This window comes from Bombus terrestris, chromosome 17, assembly GCF_910591885.1.
Source record: "Bombus terrestris chromosome 17, iyBomTerr1.2, whole genome shotgun sequence".
NCBI lineage: Eukaryota > Metazoa > Arthropoda > Insecta > Hymenoptera > Apidae > Bombus > Bombus terrestris.
Window position 1 is genome coordinate 6,640,211 of NC_063285.1, and position 27,020 is coordinate 6,667,230.

The 27,020-nt window shown below is 37.2% G+C and overlaps 2 protein-coding genes and 1 long non-coding RNA gene across 6 annotated transcripts in view; 1 reads left to right on the top strand and 2 right to left on the bottom strand.

Moving 5' to 3' along the window:
- The window catches only part of LOC100647404 (fatty acyl-CoA reductase 1-like), an 88,180-nt gene that overhangs the window by 39,466 nt on the left and 21,694 nt on the right, over window positions 1-27,020 (bottom strand). The window lies entirely within an intron of this gene.
- On the bottom strand, window positions 6,858-7,611 carry LOC125386800. The gene is made up of 3 exons (XR_007227216.1): window positions 7,468-7,611; window positions 7,205-7,300; window positions 6,858-6,914 (listed from the first exon to the last, which is right to left on the bottom strand). It is a non-coding gene; the product is annotated as an uncharacterized LOC125386800 (long non-coding RNA).
- Window positions 9,439-27,020, top strand: part of LOC100647052 (putative fatty acyl-CoA reductase CG5065) — a 49,452-nt gene continuing 31,870 nt past the window's right edge. The window contains exons 1-10 of one of the 4 annotated variants that reach the window (XM_048413926.1): window positions 9,439-9,554; window positions 12,349-12,496; window positions 14,973-15,101; window positions 15,234-15,505; window positions 15,609-15,925; window positions 16,025-16,272; window positions 16,511-16,694; window positions 16,969-17,154; window positions 17,248-17,502; window positions 17,574-17,824. In XM_048413926.1, coding sequence (XP_048269883.1) covers window positions 15,260-15,505; window positions 15,609-15,925; window positions 16,025-16,272; window positions 16,511-16,694; window positions 16,969-17,154; window positions 17,248-17,502; window positions 17,574-17,652 — 1,515 coding nt within the window. In that variant the 5' untranslated portion in view covers window positions 9,439-9,554; window positions 12,349-12,496; window positions 14,973-15,101; window positions 15,234-15,259 and the 3' untranslated portion in view covers window positions 17,653-17,824. Of the gene's footprint in view, window positions 9,555-12,348; window positions 12,497-13,307; window positions 13,398-14,972; window positions 15,102-15,233; window positions 15,506-15,608; window positions 15,926-16,024; window positions 16,273-16,510; window positions 16,695-16,968; window positions 17,155-17,247; window positions 17,503-17,573; window positions 17,825-27,020 lie in introns of those variants that run through there. The other 3 variants (XM_048413927.1, XM_048413925.1, XM_048413928.1) reach the window with 3 other exon arrangements.

Genomic DNA, 27,020 nt, shown 5'->3' on the forward strand with positions numbered 1-27,020 from the left:
TTTTTTACACCTATACCCGAACATGCTGTACTACAGCCGAACCTGTATATATTTATTTCTTGGGTCTTCTCTCCTTAATGTAAAAAAATTATTATATTTTTTCTTACTTTCAAAGTGCGACTGATTCAGTCTGTATAGAAATAATTCAAGCATTGTAAATTGCATGAGTGTTGCTATGATAATACTTTGAGAATATTGAGATATTGTACGGAATTTGGAGTGGCTGTCGGTTTATGACTCGGACAGCACCTCTTCCTTTTTTTGCGAAGGTCCGAATTGCCTACATCCCCAAGCTGTAAACCTTATGATGCAGACATCATGAAGAAGCTAACAGACATCTTAAGGACGTGACCTGAATTAGAATGTTCTAAAACAGTGATTTTTGTGATTTTTTTTAGAAGGAAAAGAAAGAAATAAAGTTATTGAGTTTAGAGATATGGTTTTATATATGTCGGAGATGAAAGAACACCGGAACCTTCCCTTTGGAACTTTGGGAAGACCCCTAGTATTGTAATTTAGATTTCACCATAGCCGTATTAAGAAACTGTTGTCATTCGATCCGTCTGTATTTATTTGAGATTTATGATAGTGAGCTCGGGCTCGAGGCGACAATCAGTCGCCGAACGTAGCCGCGGTCAAAGGGATGAACGTTTTGTCTAACAAAGGCATGAAGTAATTCTATAGCTCTCCTTAAAAGAAATACTTGGGACGGGGCACGACGGTAAACATTTCAACGATTTCTGTCCCGTGGCTCGCCACACGCAGACTTTGTCCTTCGGGTAAGACGATTGCCAGATGCCAACGCATCTTCACAGTATATGTTTAGCTGGGCGAGGACCCGCTACGAATATTAAATTTCAATTACACAAAGTCTCTCAAATAGACAAATGGCCCGTGCCCCAACTACGGGAAGATAAGAGAAATCTATCCTTCCACGAACGACGCTTCTCGCTAGCAACTCTCCCCAAGGACAGCTAATATCTTTCTCTAACCACCAACATGGAAATTGACCAATTAACAGCAACGTCAATTTCCCTCACCCTTCGAGCGAAGACTTTTCTCCGCGAATCCGATGATCTCGTGCCCTTAGGCACACCCGTCATAGTTTTCTTCGACAGCATCACCGCGACGGAGAGACACTCCCCGGTACGATCTCGACGACGATTCAAGTAACTCTCGGATACGTAGTGATTGCCCCACGCATTAACATTGAGTACAACTTAGACGCTAAAGAAGAGTAGAGTTCGTCATCCCGATGACCGTGGATTCGTTATTGAGCCTAGGATCATTGTCATTAGCTTCTCGAGTGTCAATTTATCGCGATTACTTGTCCAATTCCAACATGGTCATGTTTGCACTAGTAAATATCTCCTCTATTGCATAGTGATCACGTCTAGTGTCAATAGGGATTCGTTTACGCCCTCAACCCTAACTCTAATCGTAACGTCAACCCGACATCAGAAGTGGGATCAGTGCCGATTATAACAGTGTTAGAACTTACGACCATCGTGCGCGAGTAACCCAGTCGCTAGTGCAAAATCGAGTGTGAAACCTAACAAGTTTTCGCTACCACGTTTTAACCCTTAAAATCGCACGTTCCGACCCCGCTGCACGGGGCGCAACTGTCAACCTGATTATGAAAGAAAACCATAATTTCAATAACAAGTGGCGAGTCGACTTCTACGTACTGGAAGCATCATCGGGTAGATCAAGTCATCTGGGTGAGTCGTTTCCATTTTACTCCGATTCGGGAGCCGAGCGTTCACTAATTAAAGAGTCCGTGGCCTCGAGATTTCTGGCAAAAGAATGACTGACATATTAGTAATGCGAGGAGCAGGAAATACTTGTATTAAACATACGCCTCCCATTTGTTCATCGTGTGTATTAATGATTTTTACATCGAAGACAATTTCTCATGTCCTTGCTGATAGTTATCTAAAATATGATATCGCGATTAGTTGCGGAACTCTAAGTCTGGGTTTTGACGTAACATTACACAAAATAGCCTCGCTATGTGTAAAACAAAAATAATTAATGTCTGTAATGAAACCACTGCAAACGAGATCGTCGTTAATGAAGCTGACACTGATGTACATGGTAATAATAAAAGTCGATCAATTTCTCTTCTCGACAAATTCAAAGATTCATTCGTTACGGATTCCCTACGTATTCGCGTAAATACAGGCCGGTTAGAAATACGATTAATTGATCCTAACATCACCGTACGAGGAAGTTCTTATAGATTTAGTGAGGAGGACCGAAGAGCGGTACGTGAGAAAATAAGCGTTTTAATTAAAGCAAAGATCATAAGGCCTAGTAATTCGCCATTCGCGAGCCTTACGTAACTCGTGAAGAAGAAAGCGGCTCAGATAGATTACGAGTGGATCCCCGAGAACTAAATCAAAGTACCGTCGCGGATCGGTACCCTTTACTCCTTATTGCGGATCAAGTCGCGAGATTGCAAGAGGCGAGATATTTTATTAGCCTGGATATGGCCAGCGGGTTTCACCAAATTCCTACTTATCCTAATTCAGCGCAGTATACAGCGTTCGTTACTCCCGACAGACAATATGAGTAGATAACGATGCCGTTTGGACTGAAAAATTGCGCCGTCCGTCGTTCGGAGGGCCATTCGCAAGGCCCTAGGCGACCTCGCTCATTCGTACGTTGTTATTTATTTCGATAACGTTCTAATTATTGCCGACTCGATAGATCAAGCTTTAGGAAGACTGAACACCGTATTAGATACCCTCGTAAAAGCAGGATTCTCTGTTAACATTGCGAACTGTTCTTTTCTAAAGACATCGGTGCTCTATTTGAGATATGTAATTCATAACGAAGAAGTTCGTCCGAACCCGGGTAAAATACACACCTTAAGCTCTTTACCTGTGCCATCAGCCGTCACACAGTCCAGGCAGTTCATAGGCTTAGCTTCGTACTTCCGAAAGTTCATCCCTAAATTCTCACAGGTGATCAAACCCCTGTATGCGCTCATCTTAAATAACAGAAATATAACTTGGACAGATAGGCACGAGAAAATAAGACAACAGGCAGTTTCCGCCCTGACCGACGCGCCGGTGTTAATGATATTCGACCCCAGTTACCCGATAGAACTACATACTGACGCTAGCTCGGAGAGTTACGGGGCGATTTTGACGCATCAAGTCGAAGGTAAAGGCAAAGCAATAGAGTATTACAGCAAAAGAACTACCCTCGCAGAATCTAGGTATAATTCCTACGAACTAGAGACGTTAGCAGTCGTAAACGCAGTCGAGCGTTTCCGTCACTATCTACATGGACGGGAATTTCTTGTCGTCACGGATTGCGACTCGTCGAAAGCGTCGAGTAATAAAGTACATTTAAATGACAGGGACCATCGGTGATGGGCCTACTTGCAGACTTTTGTTTTTGACATTATGTATCTGGAAAGTAAACGGACAGCCCACGTAGATTTCTTCTCGCGAAACCCCGTAGATTTAGACCACCGTAAAATCGATAAAATTGCGGAGAAAGAAATCAATCTGGCCGAAATATCGGAATACTAGCTATTAGCCGAACAACGTCGTGATTCTCAAACCTTGGGAATCGTCAAGAAATTGCAAAACGATGAGCTCGCGGAAGACATCGCGAATACATACGAATTACGGTCCGGTACTCTTTACCGTAGGATACAAAGAAAAGGCAGGACTCTCTGTTTACCTATAGTCCTAAGAGGTTTTAGATAGTCTGTTATTAACCATGTGCACCAGTCAATTATGCACTTAGGTTGGGAGAAAACGCTCGAGAGACTGTACAGGTATTACTGGTTCGAAGGGATGGCGAAGTACGTTCGCCGATTCATTGAGAACTGTCATGCTTGTCAAGTTTCGAAAGCTAGTTCAGGTAAGATACAAGCCGAACTACATCCTATACCTAAGACCAGCATACCCTGGCATACGGTCCACATGGACATAACAGGCAAGTTGAGTGGTAAAAGCGATTCAAAGGAGTACGTCATTGTTTTGATCGATGTGTTCACTAAATTCGTATACCTGCATCGTACTCGTAAGATAGATTTCCGTAACACCATTAAAGCGCTTAAACCCGCTATATTTTATTCGGAAGTCCCTGCCGGATAGTAGCAGATCAGGAAAGATGTCCTAAGGGTAATGAATTTCGAGAATTCTGCGAAAGCAAACGAATTAAAGTTCACTCGATAGCGACCGATGATAGAGCCAATAGACAGGTAGAGTGTGTTATGCGTACATTGAAAATACGTTCACGACAGTAGAAACGACCGGGCGGCCGTGGCAAGACGCGATTGGGGAAATACCGCTAGCGTTGAACTGCACCACCAACCGCGTGACTAATTCGAGCCCTTTACAACTACTAATCGGTAGAACAGCGAGACCGTACGACCTATTGCTACCCGACAATATCGAGGAAAAGGAAGTCGATATCCCTGATGTAAGATAGCAGGCTGCGTAGAACATAGAGAGTAAAGCCCAGTACAACAAAGAAAGATTTGATAGAAACAAAGCTAAAGTGGTTAGGTTTAACCTCGGCGATTTCGTACCACGCAAAAACGAGAAAAGAAACCAAACCAAGCTAGAGCCAAAATTCAAGGGTCCATTCGTAATAGCAGAGATTTTGGAAGGGGATAGATATACTTTAAAGACATTAGATGGCAAACGATCGTATAAATACAGTCATGACAGATTAAGAAAAATGCCGAATAGTTGCGTTCCTGCTGAGTTGGACGTCTGTAGTGATGACAATGGCAGTGACAATGACGATATGACTACACCGATCTCAGAGGATCATTAACACTATGACTATGACATGTAACACAGTGTTTCCACACAAGCCTAGTGTTACCATACACTAGCACACAAGCCTAGTGCGACCACACACTAGCATTCGATATTTCCACACAAGCCTAGTGTTACCATACACTAGCACACAAGCCTAGTGCGACCACACACTAGCATTCGATATTTCCACACAAGCCTAGTGTTACCATACACTAGCACACAAGCCTAGTGCGACCACACACTAGCATTCGATATTTCCACACAAGCCTAGTGCGACCACACACTAGCATTCGATATTTCCACACAAGCCTAGTGCGACCACACACTAGCATTCGATATTTCCACACAAGCCTAGTGCGACCACACACTAGCATTCGATATTCCCACATAAGCCTAGTGTGACCACACACTAGCATTCAGTGTCTCCATACACGCCTATTACATCAATGCACTCGTGTTCAGTGTCTCCATACACTGCACTCGCATTCAGTGTCTCCATACACGCCTATTACATCAATGCACTCGTGTTCAGTGTCTCCATACACTGCACTCGCATTCAGTGTCTTCATACACACCTATTACGTCAATGCACCCGCACTCAGTGTCTCCACACACGCCCAGTGCGGTAATATGATCCAACAAACTGAGACTCGTCCGTGTACGAAATCGAAAATGATCTGTCATGTCATTACGGTCTGACTGGTGACTCACAAAATGCAACTGGCGCTTTGAATACCAATCATAATGCTACTGACTTTTGTGTTTTTTTTTCTTCCCTACTTTATCATTGAACGTCCGATCGAAATTTTTGTTGTTAACCTGGGCCCTTGACCTATTTGGACAGTTATTTAAACCATAAATAAACTAGTATAATTTAGCTAAACTACAAAGGAGTAAAATATTAGTCATATCAAGTCTAATGTTGGGAGAACCCAATATTTTAGATCCACCCGAGGACGTGTGATAGTCAGAATGGCCGTGTCGGAGATGAAAGAACACCGGAACCTTCCCTTTGGAACTTTGGGAAGACCCCTAGTATTGTAATTTAGATTTCACCATAGCCGTATTAAGAAACTGTTGTCATTCGATCCGTCTGTATTTATTTGAGATTTATGATAGTGAGCTCGGGCTCGAGGCGACAATCAGTCGCCGAACGTAGCCGCGGTCAAAGGGATGAACGTTTTGTCTAACAAAGGCATGAAGTAATTCTATAGCTCTCCTTAAAAGAAATACTTGGGACGGGGCACGACGGTAAACATTTCAACGATTTCTGTCCCGTGGCTCGCCACACGCAGACTTTGTCCTTCGGGTAAGACGATTGCCAGATGCCAACGCATCTTCACAGTATATGTTTAGCTGGGCGAGGACCCGCTACGAATATTAAATTTCAATTACACAAAGTCTCTCAAATAGACAAATGGCCCGTGCCCCAACTACGGGAAGATAAGAGAAATCTATCCTTCCACGAACGACGCTTCTCGCTAGCAACTCTCCCCAAGGACAGCTAATATCTTTCTCTAACCACCAACATGGAAATTGACCAATTAACAGCAACGTCAATTTCCCTCACCCTTCGAGCGAAGACTTTTCTCCGCGAATCCGATGATCTCGTGCCCTTAGGCACACCCGTCATAGTTTTCTTCGACAGCATCACCGCGACGGAGAGACACTCCCCGGTACGATCTCGACGACGATTCAAGTAACTCTCGGATACGTAGTGATTGCCCCACGCATTAACATTGAGTACAACTTAGACGCTAAAGAAGAGTAGAGTTCGTCATCCCGATGACCGTGGATTCGTTATTGAGCCTAGGATCATTGTCATTAGCTTCTCGAGTGTCAATTTATCGCGATTACTTGTCCAATTCCAACATGGTCATGTTTGCACTAGTAAATATCTCCTCTATTGCATAGTGATCACGTCTAGTGTCAATAGGGATTCGTTTACGCCCTCAACCCTAACTCTAATCGTAACGTCAACCCGACATATATATTTAACGAATACAAAAAAATTCTTTTAAAACAAAAAAAAAAAAAAGAAAAAATTATAACAGATTTCTAAGTCTATTTCATGGGCTGCAGTTTTCAATCGGCGTGAAAGATCCACCTCGTAATTCTTGACTGAAACAAAAAACCAAAAAAGGATTAAATTATTATATATTTGTCTTCTGGGTGAACTGAACAACGGCAGAAAACAATGTGAAATTAAAAATTTTGGCGGGTTTAAAAAGAATGTGTTCTTTTAAGGAAAAGAAAATAAACTTTAAGGTGCTATAACAATTATTTAAATAAACTTTTTGACGATTTTTTTTTATCAAAAACACTGAAATGCTAACAAAAATGGTAAATGAGCAAAGCGCGGTACTCAGACAACAAACATATCAAATGGCAGTCATGCTACAATTACTTACAAATATGTTCAGTAAAGAATAGAAATGGACACGTTGAAAATAGCAGCTTGGAACTTCAATGGACTACAACAACGGGCCCACAAAACTAAAACATATCTGTGTAACAATAATATTAACCTATTACTTGTTTCAGAAGCAGATTTCACGGCAAAATACTACATGAAAATATCATATTACACCATCTATAATACTAAACACCCCTCAGGAAAAGCACACGGAGTGGCAGCAGTGATAATTGGAAACAACAATCAAACAACACTTACATAGTCAAATTCACCTCGAGGTAGAACACTAGAAAAATATTATATAATTACAAAATTATAACAAGTAATCTGAACATATCCGCAGGAAGACAAAATCTACTGCAATATTCCACTAAAAACACCCGAACACGTCGAACAGGCAGTAACAACATTAACAGAAATTATGCAAGAAGCGGCATGGGCAACTACTATTTATGAACCAAACAACAGGCAAACAAAAATAATTCCAACAGACATCCTTAACAGACTCAGAGAAAAAAGGAAAGCGAAAACAAAGTTGCAAAAACATAAAACACGTGAAAACAAGAATTATCTAAACAAACTCGCAAAGCAAATAAAAAGTAAAATGAAAGATTATAATATAATAACGATGTTGAGAATTGTGGATCTTGACAGCCGAAATTATGTTATAGCAATAGTAAATTTACACTTGCAATTAATATTAGCATAGTCATATATTTATTTTATGGATGATATCTAAAATATTCATCGATACATACTTGCACGCGTCTCAGCATTTTCTTCCATACCCGACTGTTAACTGACTGAACAGTTTACATTTATCTGTTTTCAAGACGCCGCGCACACACATATCTCCACACACTGCCACCCACATACACCCATCTCTACTGCGCATTTAACCCAGTCCAGCACACAAACTATACATCTGAATACATCTCCTTAATTTTTGTGCTGCATATTCATTTCCTTTTATGAGTCAATCAAACCATTTTTTAAAGTAATCTAAAATTTTCAAATTTGTTTCTCCCTAGAGCCTTCGTTAAAATATCAGCTACATTGTTTTCTGAGTCTACTTTTATAATGTCAATCTCTTTATTTTCGTAACCTTCATTCACAAAATGGAAGTGAACTTCGATGTACTCAGAATTTTTTCTCAAGTTTCCATATTTTGATATCGCAATCGCTCCAGAATTATCTTCGAAAATTTTTATTGGTCTCTCGATCATTATTTTGAAATTTTTCAATAATTTCTTTACAAATTTTATTTCACTCACTGCTTCTGACAAAGCTACATACTCGGCGGCTGATGATTTTGTCACGCTACTTTGCTTTCTCGATTTCCAGTAAATTGCGTTTCCGATAAATCTTATGATAAATCCCGTAGTGGACTTTCTATCTACTTTATAAAACTTCAGACCAATCAGCGTCAAAAAAACAATCCATAACTTCAGCGTTCAAATTTCTTTTACAAATTACTTTTAATTTTCTATTTAAATATAAGTATTTCAAAATTCTCGATGCATATTTATAATGGGACCCGCCGTAACTGTTTTGAAATCGATTTAAATGGTTTACACTGTAGTTAACGTCTAATCTTATTCCAATACTAATATATAATAAAGCTCCTATGAGGTTTCTATCGTCTGAGGTTGATTGTGCGGGTTCTAAACTTAAGTTTTGTTCCATTGGTGTAAAATATAGTTTAATATTTTCTATATTATATTGTTTCACTAATGACTCTATATAACTACTTTGATCTAATTACATTATTATGTCGCGTGAAATGATCCGCACGACGTCCTTCATTGTCTGACCGTCAAGGCAGAACACCGTTAGACAAACCCTCAATAAACCTAAGGCCCCACCATAAATCTAGTCTTATTAGCTTGCAGGAACCTTTAATCCTGCAAGTATTTTCGGTTTATAGCTGGTACATAATACTGTACTTAGATCTATTGTACATTCTTACAAATTACGAAGGAAGCAGGTAGCTACCTAATGAGAAAAACCAATAGTTGCCTAACTGAAAAGCTGGTTTGAACCACGTTGGTAGGAGGTTTCTTCCTCCTATCTACATTCCCAACATTGGTCATAACCAATCGGCATCGTGGATCATTGCCCTCACTTTACTAACTTGAGCAACGAATCCGCGTTCTTCGTTCAAAGGGCACACCCATACCGAGCCTTCCTCCGTAATCACATCAGAACAAACTTCACTGTTCCTACGGCTCTTACGGCTCCTATTGCTGCTACTTCTTCTACTGCTTCTGCGCCACCAGGAGGATCAACTCTACTGGTTCTCATCACCAAAGAACGGTCAAAGTCAAGAAACGAGTCAGAGTCTAGTAAGTAAAAGTCGAGTCAAAGTCAACATATACACGGATTCTCTCATCTACGAATAATTCTTCGTCACCTGTATCTTAATCAACGGCGTTACTAATTTGTGTGATTGTACAAAGTGTGGGAAATAAATTTTATAACCCTGTTAGTCGCAGTGTTATACTACAACAACCACCTCTATTATCTTAGCGGAAATCAGGAGATCGATCTATTCGTGGTGTCGATTATTACAATCGTAACGGAAATTTACAATTCCCGTTGACGCGTTTTCTAGCGTCCGCGTCTCTTCGCGATAACTCGCAAATACAGTTAGTTATATTATTTCTGAAGAGGTTAAGGTTTAGTTTTAAAATAAAAGCAGCGAAGAAATTTTCTCTCTGTTGGTAATTATAAAAACCAACAAACGGGTTTTAATGAATCCCAGAACCATTAGTTTCAGAGTTATAAGACATTTAGTGTGTAAAAGGGTATAGCGTATAGAAAACCAATTCAGTTGATGCCAGAAGATTAGGAAAATGTTAGAGATCTTTGATGATGTGCTTCTATAAGAGAACGTGCCAAAGTGAGTGTCAATATGAATTGGAAATATATGGAACATATGTTGCGAAGCTAATGTCTTATCGCCAATTGAAAAAGTAATAGTTTCTCAATCTCTGTTTATCAAGAGCTTTTTATTTCTTATGATACTCCAAAAGCATGTGCCCAGCTTTTATGTATGCCTTATATATGTAGTCATAATGGTGCACAATGTACTAAAAATAATTTTTATTATCATATGAAAATTGCCAAACTCGTCAAGGTTTTATACGTATTAAAGGACTGGACTACCGAGAGTATGATGTAGGTAAAAGTCAAGTAGAACTTTTCATTAGTAAAGAAGCATACATCATTAATGTAATCTCCATTAGGATGTTGTACTCGACGAGGTAGGTAACGATCCGTAAGAGGTCAATTTGTTCATGATCTACGGGGGTTCATGGCGGAATAATATCTGGCAGAACGAGGTATTTTGTCGATACTAATTGAATTCAATAATAGAATATGATTCAATTTCTTCTATCCTACGACGTCGATACAAAGTTAAAGAAGTGGATCGGAAGTTGCTGTATTCAATGATATAGTAGATTGTATTGCGACAAAGCGGATGCCTTTTTTCTATTTATTGGCAAAATATTATCTTGCCTCGTGACCACTTTTGATCTCCTGTCTCTGGTGAAATACGATGTTTTCAAAGGCGCGAAGGCGTAATATTTATAAAATTAGCAACTCCTGAAACATTTTAAATTAAAATATTCCTTTACCTCGTGTGTTTGTTTACGTCGACCGCTGCACACAAGGTATAGAGGACATAGAGAATCTGTTCCTTGAAAGTATCAGCTTATGCAATGATCATTCAAATATTGAATAGTAAATAATTTTCTAATCTTCGTTTAGTTCTTACTATCTGTATTGTAATCTGTAATTACACACTTTTATAATTCTTCCAATTCTAATATATGTACATACTATGTATGTTTTTATATATAATTTTTTACTAAGTAATTAAATCTCACCGAATTATATCGTTAAGTTTTGTTGCTAAATGTTACTCCATTTTCATGGAAATTTACATTCCTAAAAAAATTTCCTATAAAACACACATCACCTAGAATTCAGATTTTCGACATTATAACATAATCTTTGTTTTCGTCGATTCTACACAAATGGAGCATGTGTTGTACATCAAGCATGTGTTGCGTATGTGACAAACCTTTATCATATGAACATGGCCCACTAAAAGCACAAAGTTCTTAGAACGAATACGCCATTCTTTTAATTGTAAGACTATAAAAAGCATTCCTAACCACAAGAAATCAATTTTTCTTGTGTTATTCTTCAAAGAGTGAATTTGTCTTTAATAAAATTGATTCATAACAATGTTTTCGACTTTATTTTATTTCACGGAAAAATTATAGTCCTTACACTTTACAATTAAAATACTGTTATTTTCAACAAAGTGAAGCGAAGTTTATCGTACGCAGTTAACTCACGAATCACCTTTGAGATGTAATATCAAACTTTATTTAACGCTTTCGCTTCGGGTGCCGCTTATAGGCGGCGCCTGCGAGATGACCTGTAGGTACGAGCGTCGTTTATAGGCGATATCTACGAAATGATCTGTGGGTACGAGTGCCGCATATCGGCGGCGATCACGCGACGAATTCTGGGTTCACCAATGCCATCTGTAGTCAATAATATATTTTTTCGTTATCGGCAGAACATTTTCTGTTGATTCTATTGATACATTGGACTAATCACTTCTTAAAAGTTAGTTATTGTTGAAACAATATCAAAACATTTTACGCAATATATTTCAAACATCGAAACGATCATATACCGTTTCGTGCTAAAAAATCTGTTAAATCCATTGACAGTGAAACGATATTTCACATACGTTTCCTACAAGAATTATTGTTATTTAAGACTTAGGAAAACGTTTATACAGCATCCACGCACATTGTGTTCATTTCTGGCGCGCGTATCCGTTCAGTGACAGTACTTCGGCAGACTGGACTGCCGCAGCGAAAAGGTTAAAGAAGAAAGACCAAAATGTTCGTAAGATTTATGAAGTGGAAAACCGTAAAAATATAACCGTAAAAATTGTAGACATTCTCGTAGTTTGTGATATTCTACTATTTTAAGTGATTATAATACGTTGTATCTCTAGTTCTTTTTTCGAATAATCAGAATTAGTATTCAACCCATAGTAGTTCAGTACAAACAGTGGATGGTCGTTAGCTGTGATTTCTCTTTCCACAGGCGAAAGTGAAGACGGTCATGCGGCAGCTACTGGCGTTCGAACTTCGTATCTTCCTAAACGAGATGCTTCGGAAGGTCATTAAAATCGAAATGTATGACCTAGAAGTTCGAGAGAAGTTGAATGTCATTGTCAAAAAGAGACACGGAGGTATGGAAAGCATTTTTTTTTGCATATAAAAAGAAATATAGTGATTTTGAATTAATGATTTTATGATGATGAAAAATGTTTAGATTGACAAATGTAGATTTTGGAAAAATCTGCAAAATAAGACGTATGAGGCAAGGAACCTTTCATACGACGATTTGCAAAAGTATAGAAACCGTTAAAATATGGCTTTCCTTACTCGTTCGTTATTCGACATTCGTAATAATAAAAGTAGTGCGTTAGCGAATTCGTGCTAATGTATTTCGAAATTTCGTGAAATTGATCGTCTAGAAATTATGTAAGTAACTACTTGATAGCACGATAAACTAACTATGGGTAGTAATATTGATATATGATAATATATGAAGAAGAATCTCGACAGAAGAAGTCAGGATACAACGATAAATGCAAGATTCTTAATATTCAACACGTATATATCACGTATATATCAACGAACAGCGAGCGAGAGCTAATGCATAACTTGATAAACTTGATAATATTATTACTGTATATTAAGTATAATATATAAAATAATTGGGAAAATACGTAATCTCTCCATTACAATTCCATGGTTTCTTTTATATGTAGTCAATATTACTTAAGTATATTTTAGTTCATTTGTATATGTTTCAGATTATTTTACTAAAAATACGTGGTATGTGCTATTTCAAACGTAAAATTACTAAAATATCTCGCATGTTTAACGTAGTCACCCCGGTGTGTTGTGTATACTTTCATGAACACGAAAGATTTTGGAGATGAATATATTATTCGAATGAATAACGCATGACATTATCCAGTTTCAGTAGTAGGGTGAAGTTATTAAAAGTACGAATATCTGGAGAAGCGCCACATCGAATATGGTTACAGTATAGTGAAAGACGTGTCAGGAAAACATTATCAGGTAACAGACGATTTCTTGTTATTCTGTATTCAATTGTGTCTTCCATTAGCTGTCATTCATCATTACCAATGTCATATAGATCAAAACTATCATCGGGTTATTAATTCCTACAATAGTTCAAATGAAGTTTTTGAATTCTGAAATTTTTATTTTGTACTTTGCATTTTACTCAGTAAAATGGTTCATTATTGAGATTTTTCAATAATTTATAACCAATCAGTAGAGGTAATCGGAACATTCGCCTTCATATCATAGTTGCACGAGACACTGGCTATTTTTTGGCAAATTTTGAGTTTAGTATCTTTTTTCACAAGTTATGGTTGGAACTTACTTCGACTTTTCGGGCTTATGAAAGGAGGAAATATGTTCCGCGCTAACTACATTAATCATGTAGAATATTTTAGTCATTTTATAATTTAGATAGTAAAGATCCTTTGTTTCTAGTAAATTAAATTGAAACAAACGCAAATGAACTGAAATATACATATGTAATATTAATTCTATATAGAAGAAAGTATGAAATAGTAGTGGGGAGATTATGTATTACGCAATTATATTATTAAGTTCAAGTAAAATATCCTACATTGTGATAACATATATTTCCCGTATTTTATTTATCACTTTCTTTATAAATATAGTTGTTAATTATTTACATGCGACAGAATATCCCTTCGGATTAAAACGTAAACATTCTTTCATAGACATTCAAGTGTTAAAAAGACTTTATCTTCAATGTTTTTACGAATTGTCATTAGTTATTACTTAATTTTCTTCACTCGTATACTATATATGTGTGTGTGTGTGTGTGTGTGTGTGTACAATATTTAACGTATCAAATTTCTATAAAACAGCAACTTCTGAAACAAAAGGCTTGGTATTGTAAAGATCAAGCAGAAATCAAATTATAAAGCTAAATAACGTAGAACGTAATGCAATATAATATACACAATCATAACAATATAAAAATATTGCACATTCTTGAAGTTAAAATAAGATGAAAATGGTGAATATAAAAACTGCGCTCTTTCTACACGGACGATAGATTTGCAACAGCTTACCTCATGCAAGCCGTAAAGGAGAAAACTATGACGACATAAACCATCTCAGGCAACGCTTTCCAAGAAAAATCATCCATTTTATATTAAACTCATTAAAATCTATAACGGCATATCGGAAATTTGCCTCCTTCTGCCTCCATAAATAATTAATAAATAAAAGCACACATAAAATATGTTTATACAGATTTCAAATACACACGCGTCCACGGTTTGTGACAGAAAAATCACATATGCATTACGTATTCTCATGGTGCCACTAAATGTGGGCGAACACTATTTAGCATGAACCACACACATTTTCCGCACAAATTATCCATCACAGTATACAACAATTTTTACAAGCATACACATATAATAAAAAATAAAGACGTCAAACGAAACTACAAAAAGATTAAGTATTAATTAAGCATCAATTAGGATATCGTTTTATGGAGTAATGTGCAATAATACAAATTAATGTACAGCCACATGAAAAATTGTATTTACTGCGTTGCATAGCTATTTTACCTTCTTTTAGCCCCCTTTTTGGAGAACGATTTCACCGTTTGGAAAAATATTTATACATTACACTGGCAGCATCGTTAACATAACGCAATTATTTGATTCATGCATACGAAAACATAATTGTTGAATTACGTATCTCTTTGTGAGTATTATTCGTAGACTTTTCTAAAAAGTAATATACAACAAGGTCTCAACTATAACCTATTTCCTACATTATTTAACACATTTTTCCATTTACTATTTGTTGGGAATGCCAATCTATGGCAAATATTAGGATTGAAAGTGTGAAGATCCAGAAACATGGATACAATCAATAAAAAAATGACTGAAAATGGGATCAATAAAGAATTGAATAAGACGAATACACTCGAGGAATTCTACGCCGGTTGTGGAATTTTTGTGACCGGAACAACCGGTTTCGTTGGAAAGGGTCTCCTAGAAAAACTGATGCGCGTGTGTCCACGCGTCACTGCCATTTTTATACTACTACGTCCAAAAAATAACGAAACGATAGAAGAACGATTTAAGAAGCTCATAGATGATCCTGTTCGTAAATATTATTCTCGTTTCTTTCAATATTTAAGTCTGTCAGAAGCCAAATTGATTAAATTTCTTTTCTGTAATTGAGCTGGTACTTTTTCATCTTCAGATCTACGACGACATCAAAGCAAAACACCCTTTAGCTTTGAGCAGAGTTTATCCCATGAAAGGTGACGTGAGTCTGCCGGATTTAGGTCTTTCGCGAAAAGATAGAAATCTGCTGTCAGAAAAAGTAAACATAGTGTTTCACGTCGCGGCCACTGTGAAATTCAACGAGCCGTTGCACGTGGCTGTTAATGTGAATACGAACGGTACTGATCGTGTCATCGATCTTTGGAACGAGCTAAGGCATCCCATTAGCTTCGTCTATGTTAGCACAGCTTATAGTAATGCGAATCTACATGAGATTGAGGAGAAAATTTATACGTAAGAATAAGTTATACGCAAACGTTGTTCCACGGTTTATGAATATCATATATGTAATTATAGCGTGAAGAATATGTTCACATATTATTAACTTTGTAGCACGAGCTTGAAACCTTCGGAAGTAATAGATATGTGTGACAAATTCGACAAAACGTCGATCAACGAAATAGAAAAAAAGATTTTAAAAACTTATCCAAACACATACACATTCAGTAAGAATTTAGCAGAGCAAATTGTAGCAAGCAAGTGCAAAGATATGCCAGTTGCGATAGTTCGGCCAAGCATAATTGGTGCCTCTTTGGAAGAACCATGTCCTGGTTGGATACAGAATATTTCTGCATTAACAGGTATTTTTATCAATCTTTTTCAATGATAATTGTTTAATACTCGTCACATTTCCGAAAAGTGGAGTACATCTGTTGGTTTATGGGATGCTAATATGAGAGGATTTCCACTAGATCATCATTATTATAGTTCAAGTTTGTTGTTGTTCACAATTATGAGAATTCTTTCCAATCTATTTAGTGCTACATTTCTGATAATCGAATACCACAAATAACTTCTAAACCAATTTAATGTTATCAGGTATCATACTCCTAGTCGCTAAAGGATGTGCAACAGCAATACGGGGTAGGAAAGGTGCAAGATTGGATATAGTACCTCTAGATTTAGTAGTCAACGCGATAATATGTGCTGCATGGCATGTCACGCTACATCGTGAGCGCGAAGTTAAAATTTACAACTGTACGAGTAACGCGAGCCCTTTTAAGTAAAGTTTATTACGAATCTTTTTCAACTCATGTAATTTTATTGTTACAGCATTCCAAAAAATTCAGTTTATTTAAGTAATTTAGGCAATATGCAAACAAATGTAGAAAACAAAAGTACACTTTTGCTCTCAATACTTCAATTTCGAAAAGTAGTGATACAAAATAATATTTATTTCAATTCCATAATATTTCCCGAGATACTCACATGACAGTAAACTGTGCTTTAAGTATAATTGCAATAATTGTAATAATGTAAATGTTCCAATTGACAAGGTGGGGTCCGTTCCTACAGCTCTTGGTGAAGTATGGCAGAGAAATACCACTGAATGATTTGGTATGGTACCCGGGTTGTCGAATGATAACTAATAAATGTATTTTCAACGTTCTGAGTGTAATTCCGCTTGTTTTGCCTGCGTACATCATAGATACATTTTTAAGATTCCGAGGTAGGAAACCAACGTGAGTATTCTATCGATCCTCGAACAACTAGGACAATCTTCCTGGGACAATTTTTGCGTTCATCTACAATAATAATTAAAAATGATATTCCAGAATGACGAAAGTTCTAAAAAGTGGCAACAAGCTTTTCGTATCGGTGACACATTTCACCACGAACGAATGGACTTTTCAAAGGGATAACTGTTCCGACTTGGCGAGAAATGTGAAAATGTTGAGCGACAGCAATATGGTCAAACTAGATTTCCGGGATATGGATTGGGAGAAGTATGTTGCAATTTACATGTTGGGAATTAAGAAATTTATTCTGAAAGAAGAGCTTACGTCAACAGCCCGACAACGATTATTAAGGTGCATATAAAAGTATCTTCTTATAACAAAATAGGAACTAATATAAATACATATATTTTCGGTTATTTTAGGTTGTACTGGATACATCAGATCACCAAAATATTCGGTATCATAATTTTGCTATGGATAATATTATATTTTGTGTACTGACTATTTGAACGTTACTTTTTTACCTTTGAACCAGATACAATATAAATACAATTTTAAGAAAAAGGGTCTTATCATCTGTTTCATTTCGTCTTTTCACTCGTTTCATTTCTAAATAAATTCATTTATGACATTCCTTAATAAGGATGTTTGTATTTATATGCACGGTTTCCGATTTATATATAATTCATACATACGATTTCTTTAAGTGTGTGTTTGAAGATCATTTCTACATAAAAATTCTACGACATGTCTTTATGTAATGCTAAACAACAAAATAATTATATAGAGAAAAATACTAACATTCACTATTAATTTGTATATTAAATCTATTCACTGAAAATAAATATTTTTCTGTATGATGATAAAAACTTCTTTCATCCTCCACCAAACAAAAGTTAAGAGATAATTATACGATAACAACAATAATTTATTATTACATCCTCTATTTATATTCATTTATTATAACTTTTTATAGTCATTTATAACTATTTATAGTCGTTTATTATAACATCCTCTAAGCAATAAACAATGATGATAGAAAATAAATATCTTTTAAAATAAGATAGTTCTAAATGCTCATTTTGTTTTCTGAATTGTTTGTTCACAAATTTCGTAGTTCTTTGGCCAATCGGCCTTAAAGTATATGACACTATTGATGAAATAGGGAATAGACGTTACAGTCAGAGCTGGATAAAATATTACTTCACATAAGAAGTAGTAAAGAGTGTACGTAGAAAGTTGTCTTTGGAGTACTCACCTCCAATAGCCTTGTCATTCACATACGTTATCAAGGTTATCATTCATTCATCATGTATTAGCCTTCGCGCGTTGTTCGTTGTAAAATTATTCAGAAACTATTTTTGATAGAAAGAATGTGTCCTCTCGAAACTGGGTACATATATAAGGTCACTATGTGATATATACGTGTATAATAATCATTTTCTTGCATTTATCGTTGTATCCTGACTTCTTCTGTCGAGATTCTTCTTCATATATTATCCAATATTACTATTCAGAGTCAGTTTATCGTTTAATTCAGCAGTAACTTATATAATTTTGAGACTAAGAGTTTCACGAAATTTTGAACTGCGTTAGCACGTATTCATTAACGCGCTTCTTTTATCATTACGAATGTCGAATAACACAGAGGTGAGAAAAAATATTTTAACGGTTTCTATCTGTTCGACCGTTCGCGGAGAGACGCGATCGCGAGGAAGTGTGCCAACAGGAGTCGTAAATTCCCGTTACGATTAGATAATCGACGCCACGTAGTGATCGATCTCCTGTTTCGTTTAGGGTAATAGAGGTGGTTGAACTGATTATAACACTGAAGTAACAGGTTACAATATACACATCATTCCAACGACTTTATAGACATAGACAGTTACGTACCGTGCGTATGGATATAAGTTAAATAGATGACTGATCTAAGGGTGGAAAAGCAGTCAAGGGATGTTGACTTATCTAGAGATGGAAAATCAGTCAATTGAAAGACGATGATGTGGTGGAGGAAAGCTATTGATGGATGTGTCTAGCACACGGGGCCATTGGATTCGTGGATTGTAATTTTGGCTAGGAAAGTGAGGGCAATAGACGTTACTTCTTATTGGATAAGAAAAAGATTGGTGGACATGGAAGGGTTCTAGTCTCCCCCGAGAGAAAATTGCTAGCGGGAGACACCGTACGTGAGAAAAACCAAATTTCCCGTACCTTCCCGGAGTAGATCACAAATTTAAGTAACACTTGTAGTAAAACGAGACTTGTTTGGTCTGGAGGGCCTTAACTATGAAAATGATAAGATTTATGGTAGGTCCTTAAGATTATTGAGGGTACGCAATGAGGGTGTGAAGTCATCTGGCAGCCATCTCGCCCGCGGCGTGGGGCCTAGTTTGTGTAGAGTGTTACAGGACGTAGCAATGTCCTTTTATTAATTTTTTTTATTTATTTATTGAAATTCGCAATTTGTCCAATTTGGACATTTGGAAGAATTTTTTAACAGTTATATTAACATGTTGATGGCTACCCCCAGCGGGGAACCATCTAGCTTCGCAACCTTTATAACTGGCTGGGTGTTTTCCGTTGCAGTTATAGCATCTGACCTCCTCTATTTTTCCCGTGGATAGGTAGCGTATCGGAAGATGATTTTTTGCGCATTTAACGCATGCCGGGGTTCTATTCCAATAGTTTTTTGTGTGGCCGTATTGCTGGCACCTTATGCATTGTGGGATGTCTTTTTTATGTCTAGGTGGCTCCACTTTTACTATTGTGTTTAGTAATTTTTCTATATCGTATATGTCTTTGTTGTTGTTTCTAGGTTCTAGTTCGACTAGGAATAGCGGTAATGGCTGTTTGGTATCGTACTTGTTAATGTTGTTAATTGACCTTATCTGGTGTCCGATTTTTGCAAGTTCTTCGCTTATTTTGTCGGTATTTGTTTTTGGGTGTAATCCCCTGATTACTGCTTTGTAGCTTTTGTCGGTTTTGAGCTGGTAGATGTGATACGCTGCGTTTTTATCCTTTAGTGATCCTGTCACTTTTCTGAATGCTTCTGGGGTGTTGGTTTGCACTTTCATCTGGTCTATTTTTATCTGTTTGATAACAGAGTTATCTTTCCCTGCAGTGTTGTTTAGTAGTTCAATGAGGGGGTCAATTGTTTTCGCATCTATGTAAATTGGTGGTGGTTTAGGAATGCGGTTTGTCAGACTTTCCGTTGGGTCCGTTGCTGTCTCTTCTGGCAGTGCGTTAAATGAATTATGCAGTTTGATATCTTGAAGCCATTGTTTTTTTTCCAGTGTTTCGGTTTTCCTCCCGCTTGCGAACGGGGTTACCTTGCGTTTTTTGCTGGATGTTGCCACCGTCCGGCTTTCTTCGTGGTGTGTTCCTCGTCCTGGTGGTTCGTTGTCCTCGTCGTTGGCTTGTGATATTTCTATGTTATCGTCTTTTTTTCTACATATGTAGAGTCTGTAGCTCTATTTATAAAGTATGTTTCTCCTGAGTTGGTTATTTTTATTGGTGGAATCTGCATGATTCCACGTTTTGCGATCTGCACGATTCCGCGTTTACTTTGCCGATTTCTCTTCCCTCTTGCCGCATTTTCACCGGAGCACTGTTTCGCACGCCCGTTTAGGTCGCCTGCACAGGCGGAATTTTTTATTTATTACCTCATTGATTTTCCAAAGTCCGCATGTGTAAATCTAAACATTTTTCTGTAAAATCATTATATTACTTTCTGTTACGCCGCGCAACACATCTGCATTCCATCCCGCGCGGCGTGACCAACGGTCTACGTGCCGTCCTTCGAACCCTCCACAGGCCTAAGGACCCACCATAAAGTCGAAATTCTAACTGCATTGTTCGCACACATGTTTTACGTCAATCTGTTTGCCAGAAAGGACTTTCTAATTCCAGAAGTGTTTTCAGCTGGTTTTTTAGAAGGGTCCTTGGGTTTATTATGTGCTCTTAAGAATTACGAAGAAAGCGGAGATATACCTAACGAAAAATCTGAGTTTCCCTGTAAACAATGTCGCCTAGGACCCAAGTTGGTAGGAGGTTTCTTCCTCCTCTCTTCCTTCCGAACATTGGTCCCAACCAATCGACATCGCGGATTATTTCCCTCACTTTACTAACTAAAAATGTAAACAACGAATCCGCGTTCTTCGTTCAAAGGGCACACCCATACCAAGCTTTCCTCCGTATTCACATTAGAATAAGCTTCAGAGTTTGATCGTCTCTCACGGTGCCTAGAGTTCCTGCATTTCCTACAACTCTCACCGTTCCTGTATCTTTCTGAGTTCGTTCATCATTCATCAAGGTGCCTACACGGCCTAGAGTCTTCTAAGGCTCTCACTTATCCAGAACTCCGACAGTTCCTATAACTCTCAAGGGCCTAAAGCGCCTAAAGCTCTCCTTCTCTCATCCAAGACTAACCCTTCTCTCGTTATCTGTATCTTAATCAACGGCGTTAGCTACTTTGTGTGATTGTATAAAGTGTTGGAAATATACATTATTATAACTCTGACTCCCAGTGTTATACCGCATTAACCACCCCGATTATCCTAACTGAAATACGGGGATCGAACTATTCGTGGTGTCGATTATTCTAATCGTAACGGGAATTTACGACTCCCGTTGACGCGTATTCTAACGACCGCGTCTCCCCGCGATAGCTCGAATAAACACTTTCTATATGCGAAAAACCTGCTTTTAGTACCTCCGTTCTTCTTAGCAATGAGATCCAACTTCTCACAAGTTTCAAAGACATACATTTCGTTTTTAATGACCTCCCGGAGCATCTCGTGTAGGAAGATGTGAAGTTCGAACACCAGGAGCGTCCGCCTGATCATCACCTTCGCTTGTAGAAAGAGAAATCGTAAATAACGATCATAAGTCATCTGTGGTAAACTGCTATGGATGATAATCAAGTAAAATCACCGAACGTCATAAACTACGAGAATGTTTACAATTTTTACGGCCATTCATGTGCCACGTCATATATTTTACGGAGATTTTTGTCTTTCTTTTTTAAATAAAGTTTGATATCTCAAAGGTGGTTCGAAAGAGTTTACTACGTAAGATAAATTTCGCTTAACTTTGTAGAAAATATCAGTATTTTGATTGTAAAGTGTTAAGGACTATAATTATTCCGCAAAATAAAATAAAATTCACTCTTTGAGGAATAATACAAGAAGAATCGGTTTCTGGAGATTGGGAATGGTTTTTATAGTCTTACAATTGAAAGAGTAGGGTATTCGTTCCAAGAACTTTGTGCTTTTAATGGTTCATGTTCAGATGATAAAGGGGTATTGTCAGATGCGTAACACATGCTCGATGACTCCACATATGGAGAATCGACGAAAACAAAGATTATATTATAATGTCGAAAATCCGAATTCCAGGTGATCTGTATTTTGAGTCGGCTGTGAACCCCCGAGCAGGCCGGACGCAATGAAAGTGAGCTCCATCGTGCAGAAAATATTAGGAAGGAAAGCAGTTGACGATATTTAAAACACCCATGTAAAGTAGCAACGCATAAGTTTACTTCGTCAGCCATGGTAACAATTTTGCATGGTTCTGTGTTCAGCGTTTGTGGGAACACGGCTTCATGCCGAACCTCCGCTGGTCATATTGACAGCGCGTCAGAAAATTCCAGAAGGACGAATATGATGTTTCGTGAAATTGGTGACGATAGGCGAATTCCACAGTCACGACATTTATTAGCATTTCTTTCTTTTATATTCAACGAATCTGTTTAGTTGTGTTTTCACCTCAGCACCATCTTGTTTTTGTTTTCATTGATCTCACTCATCGGATGCGACTTATTGCTTTTTAACGACATCGCATTCCACCGGAGACAGGAGGTCAAATGTGGTTACGAGGCCAGACAATCTCTCGCCAGAAATAAAAAAGAGGCTCGATCCACTAGGCGAATGGAATTAGAAAAACAGAAAATTTAAAGGAAATAAAAGACACTACGCGTATAAATATATTAATATCGCAGTGATTCAATAAACCGATACACAACATTATAGTTAAACAAATTTAAAATCTAAGAGCATCCAAATCGAAACAAGAAACAATGAGACGTTCACTGACATCGTCAGTGACGTGGCGCCTTGCATGTGCTCTCTCCACCACAATACGCTGTACAATAAGCATATAATGGACGGTAAGATGCTATAACCAAGAAGATATTGAGAATATTTATTTATTCCAGGGAAGGTGTAAACCTTCCCGCGCTAGTAGTCCTGTTGCACATAGCAGGTAAGCCGAAACGTGGAATTTTATTTATCAGTCGTATTGATAGGCTAGTTAACGCTACCCATAAGATTATATTAATAAATTAAAACACCAAGGATACAACAGTTTGGAAATTCAAAATAGTGCTGCGCCTTAGAAGGGTGCGGCAAGTTTTTGAAATCATCCTTTGCCTTGTTTCAAAAATAGCGAATGAAAGTGGAATTAATCGAAATAGTTAATAACTATTTCTGGTAGCGGCAACTATCGTTTTGTCTTAAATATAACTCGAGAAATCTGAGATTCGACATCTAGAGCGACACGTAATGGTTACAATCACCGAAGATCAAGACCAGATCGTAACAACTGTCTTGCCAATGGCTATCGGAGCAATGGTTATCCCAAATCTTTTCCCTATCCAGTTTCCTTTCTCACGTTCCCATCCTTGACCTTCGACATAAGGTTCTAGACGTGGATGCTGACCATTACAGGAAGGAGAAGCAAGCGTTAAAATCTACCTTTGCCGAGAAACGGAGCGGGACGGCGACTTGGGCTAAATACCTGAGATGATCGTTGGTGAAGGTGCCCGCAAGAAATTCTCTTGATGTTCAGCAATAACGTTTATTAAACTATCAACAATTAACAATAAATAACGATTAACGACTAACAACAATTAACGATTAACAACTATTAACGATCAAAAACAATTAATGATTAACAATTAACTATCAAAAGTCAATAATCCGTTTCTCTAATTGTGCTTGCTTCACTATGATGCTTAACCTTTCGCATTTCGCAGCTCGGGGCAGACTGAATCTTTGGTTCGAAACCAACGGATTCTTTTCTTTGTTGTTGTTTGTTGATATTACGAGATGCGGCGAACTCCATTGCTGTGAGTGCCACAGGACTCGCAAGGAAGGCAGTTATCGTCTGCGCCACTGAACCGATGACAGTGATGGACGAATGTGTGGCGGTACTGGGCTGCAGAGAATAAGGCTCCCCGAAGAGAAAACTTGAGGAGACCGTATGAAATAAACACTATGAAATCGTTTCCCCTTTAATCGTCTTCCTTCTAAGGAGCACAATAGGCTATCGAAGAATGGCACGCGTGCCACTCAGCGTTCCGGAGGAATGTCTTCGCATCTTATATATTTTTATTTAAGAGCCTGACTGTATTTTCAAGGAATACTTTCTGCGCATGTTGCAGAATATTTCGGATGAACATTTTTTATACGTTATACATTTTACGTAACTTGACTTATCCTGTTCTTTCGTATATTTGATTTATATTCTTCCTAAATAATCATAGAAGAGCAGGAGAAAGGAATTTGTTTCAACAAAATTCATCCAATTCTTTATATTTTATTACTGTACAAAATGGAACTTTGACATTTATATATTGGATTTATATCCCTTTTTTTATCTTTTAAATTTTATAATCGTATACGATAAAGCTTAGATTTAAAGTTAATAGCTAAAATTAGCAGCTCGCGGTAGTGTACGTTAATTGAGAGTCTAGTTACGAGGAATTCAGTTGAGTCGAAACCGAATTGCGAGTTGGTTAATCCTTAATTACCGAGTTGTTCTGAATTGTTAATTGTTAATTGTGAGTTGTGAATTATCAATTAATTGTCGTAGTTAAATCACATCACTGCATTAAGTTGGCATTAAATAACCATCGTTTACAGTTTAAACCACTGTAAGCAAATCCATATATAGTTCGTGTAAGCAACAAAGTGCAATTTTTTTGTTCCCCAGAGTTACGAGACGTTCGGTGTATAAAAGAGTATAGCGTATAAAAAACCAATTATTTGGTATAATCACTTGATGCCAGGAGATTAGGAAAATGTCCGAGATCTTTGATGATGTGCTTCTATAAGAGAACGTGCCAAAGTAAGTGTTAATATGAACTGGAAACATATTGAACATATGTTGCGAAGCTAATGTCTTATTGCCAACTGAAAAAGTAATAGTTTCTCAATCTCTGTTTATCAAGACCTTTTTGTTTCTTATGATACTCCAAAAGTATGTGCCCAGCTTTTATGTATGCCTTATATATGTAGTCATAATGGTGCACAATGTACTAAAAATAATTTTTATTATCATATGAAAATTACCAAACTCGTCAAGGTTTTATACGTATTAAAGGACTGGACCACCGAGAGTATGATGTAGGTAAAAGTCAAGTAGAACTTTTCAATAGTAAAGAAGCATACATCATTAATGTAATCTCCATTAGGATGTTGTACTCGACGACGTAGGTAACGATCCGTAAGAGGTCAATTTGTCCATGATCTACGGGGGTTCATGGCGGAATAATATCTGGCAGAACGAGGTATTTTGTCGATTCTAATTGAATTCAATAATAGAATATGATTCAATTTCTTCTATCCTACGACGTCGATACAAAGCTAAAGAAGTGGATCGGAAGTTGCTGTATTCAATGATATAGTAGACTGTATTGCGACAGAGCGGATGCCTTTTTTCTATTTATTGGCAAGATATTATCTTGCCTCGTGACCACTTTTGATCTCCTGTCTCTGGTGAAATACGATGTTTTCAAAGGCGCGAAGGCGTAATATTAACAAAATTAGCAACTCCTGAAACATTTTAAATTAAAATATTCCTTTACCTCGTGTGTTTGTTTACGTCCACCGTTTCACACAAGGTATAAAGGACATAGAGAATCTGCTCCCTGAAAGTTTCAGATTATATATCAATCATTCAATATGCATTACTGAATAGTAAATAATTTTCTAATCTTTGTCTAGTTCTTGCTACTTGGTATAATTTTCTTTAATTTTTGTAATTTGCAATTACACACTTTCGTGATTATATATATACATACCAATATATGTACATACCGTGCATGTTTCTGTACACAATTTATCACTAAGTAATTAAATTTCACTGAATTATATCGTCAAGTTTTGTTGTTAAATGTTACTCAATTTTCATGAAAATTCATATTCATGAAGTTCAAATATTCCTACAATATTACATAACACTATAACATATCGTTATATATTATAACGATTATTACATAATCTTTGTTTTCGTCGATTCTACATAAATGAAGTCATCAAGCACGTGTTACGCATCTGATAAAACCCCTTTATCATCTGAACATGGCCCATTAATACTACAAAGTTCTCCGAACGAATACCGCACTCTTTCGATTGTAAGATTATAAAAGCCATTCGCAATCTCCAGAAATCGATTCTTCTTGTATTATCCCTCAAAGAGTAAATTTTATTTCATTTTGCGAAGTAATTATAGTCCTTAACACTTTAAAATTACAATACTAATATTTTCTTGAAAGTTAAGCAAAGTTTATCGTACGTAGTAAGCTCTTTCGAACCACCTTTGAGATATCAAACTTTATTTAAAAAAGAAAGACAAAATGCTCTGTACGGTTTATGACGTGGCACATGTATGACCGTAAAAATTGTAGACATTCTCGTAGTTTGTGATATTCTGTCATTTTACGTGATTATAACACATTGTATTTCTAGTTTTTCTTCGAATAACCAAAATTAATATCCAACTCATAGTAGTTTACCACGCATGATTTATGGTTGTTATTTACAATTCCTCTTTCCACAGGCAAAGGTGAAGAGGGACAAGCCGCCCCA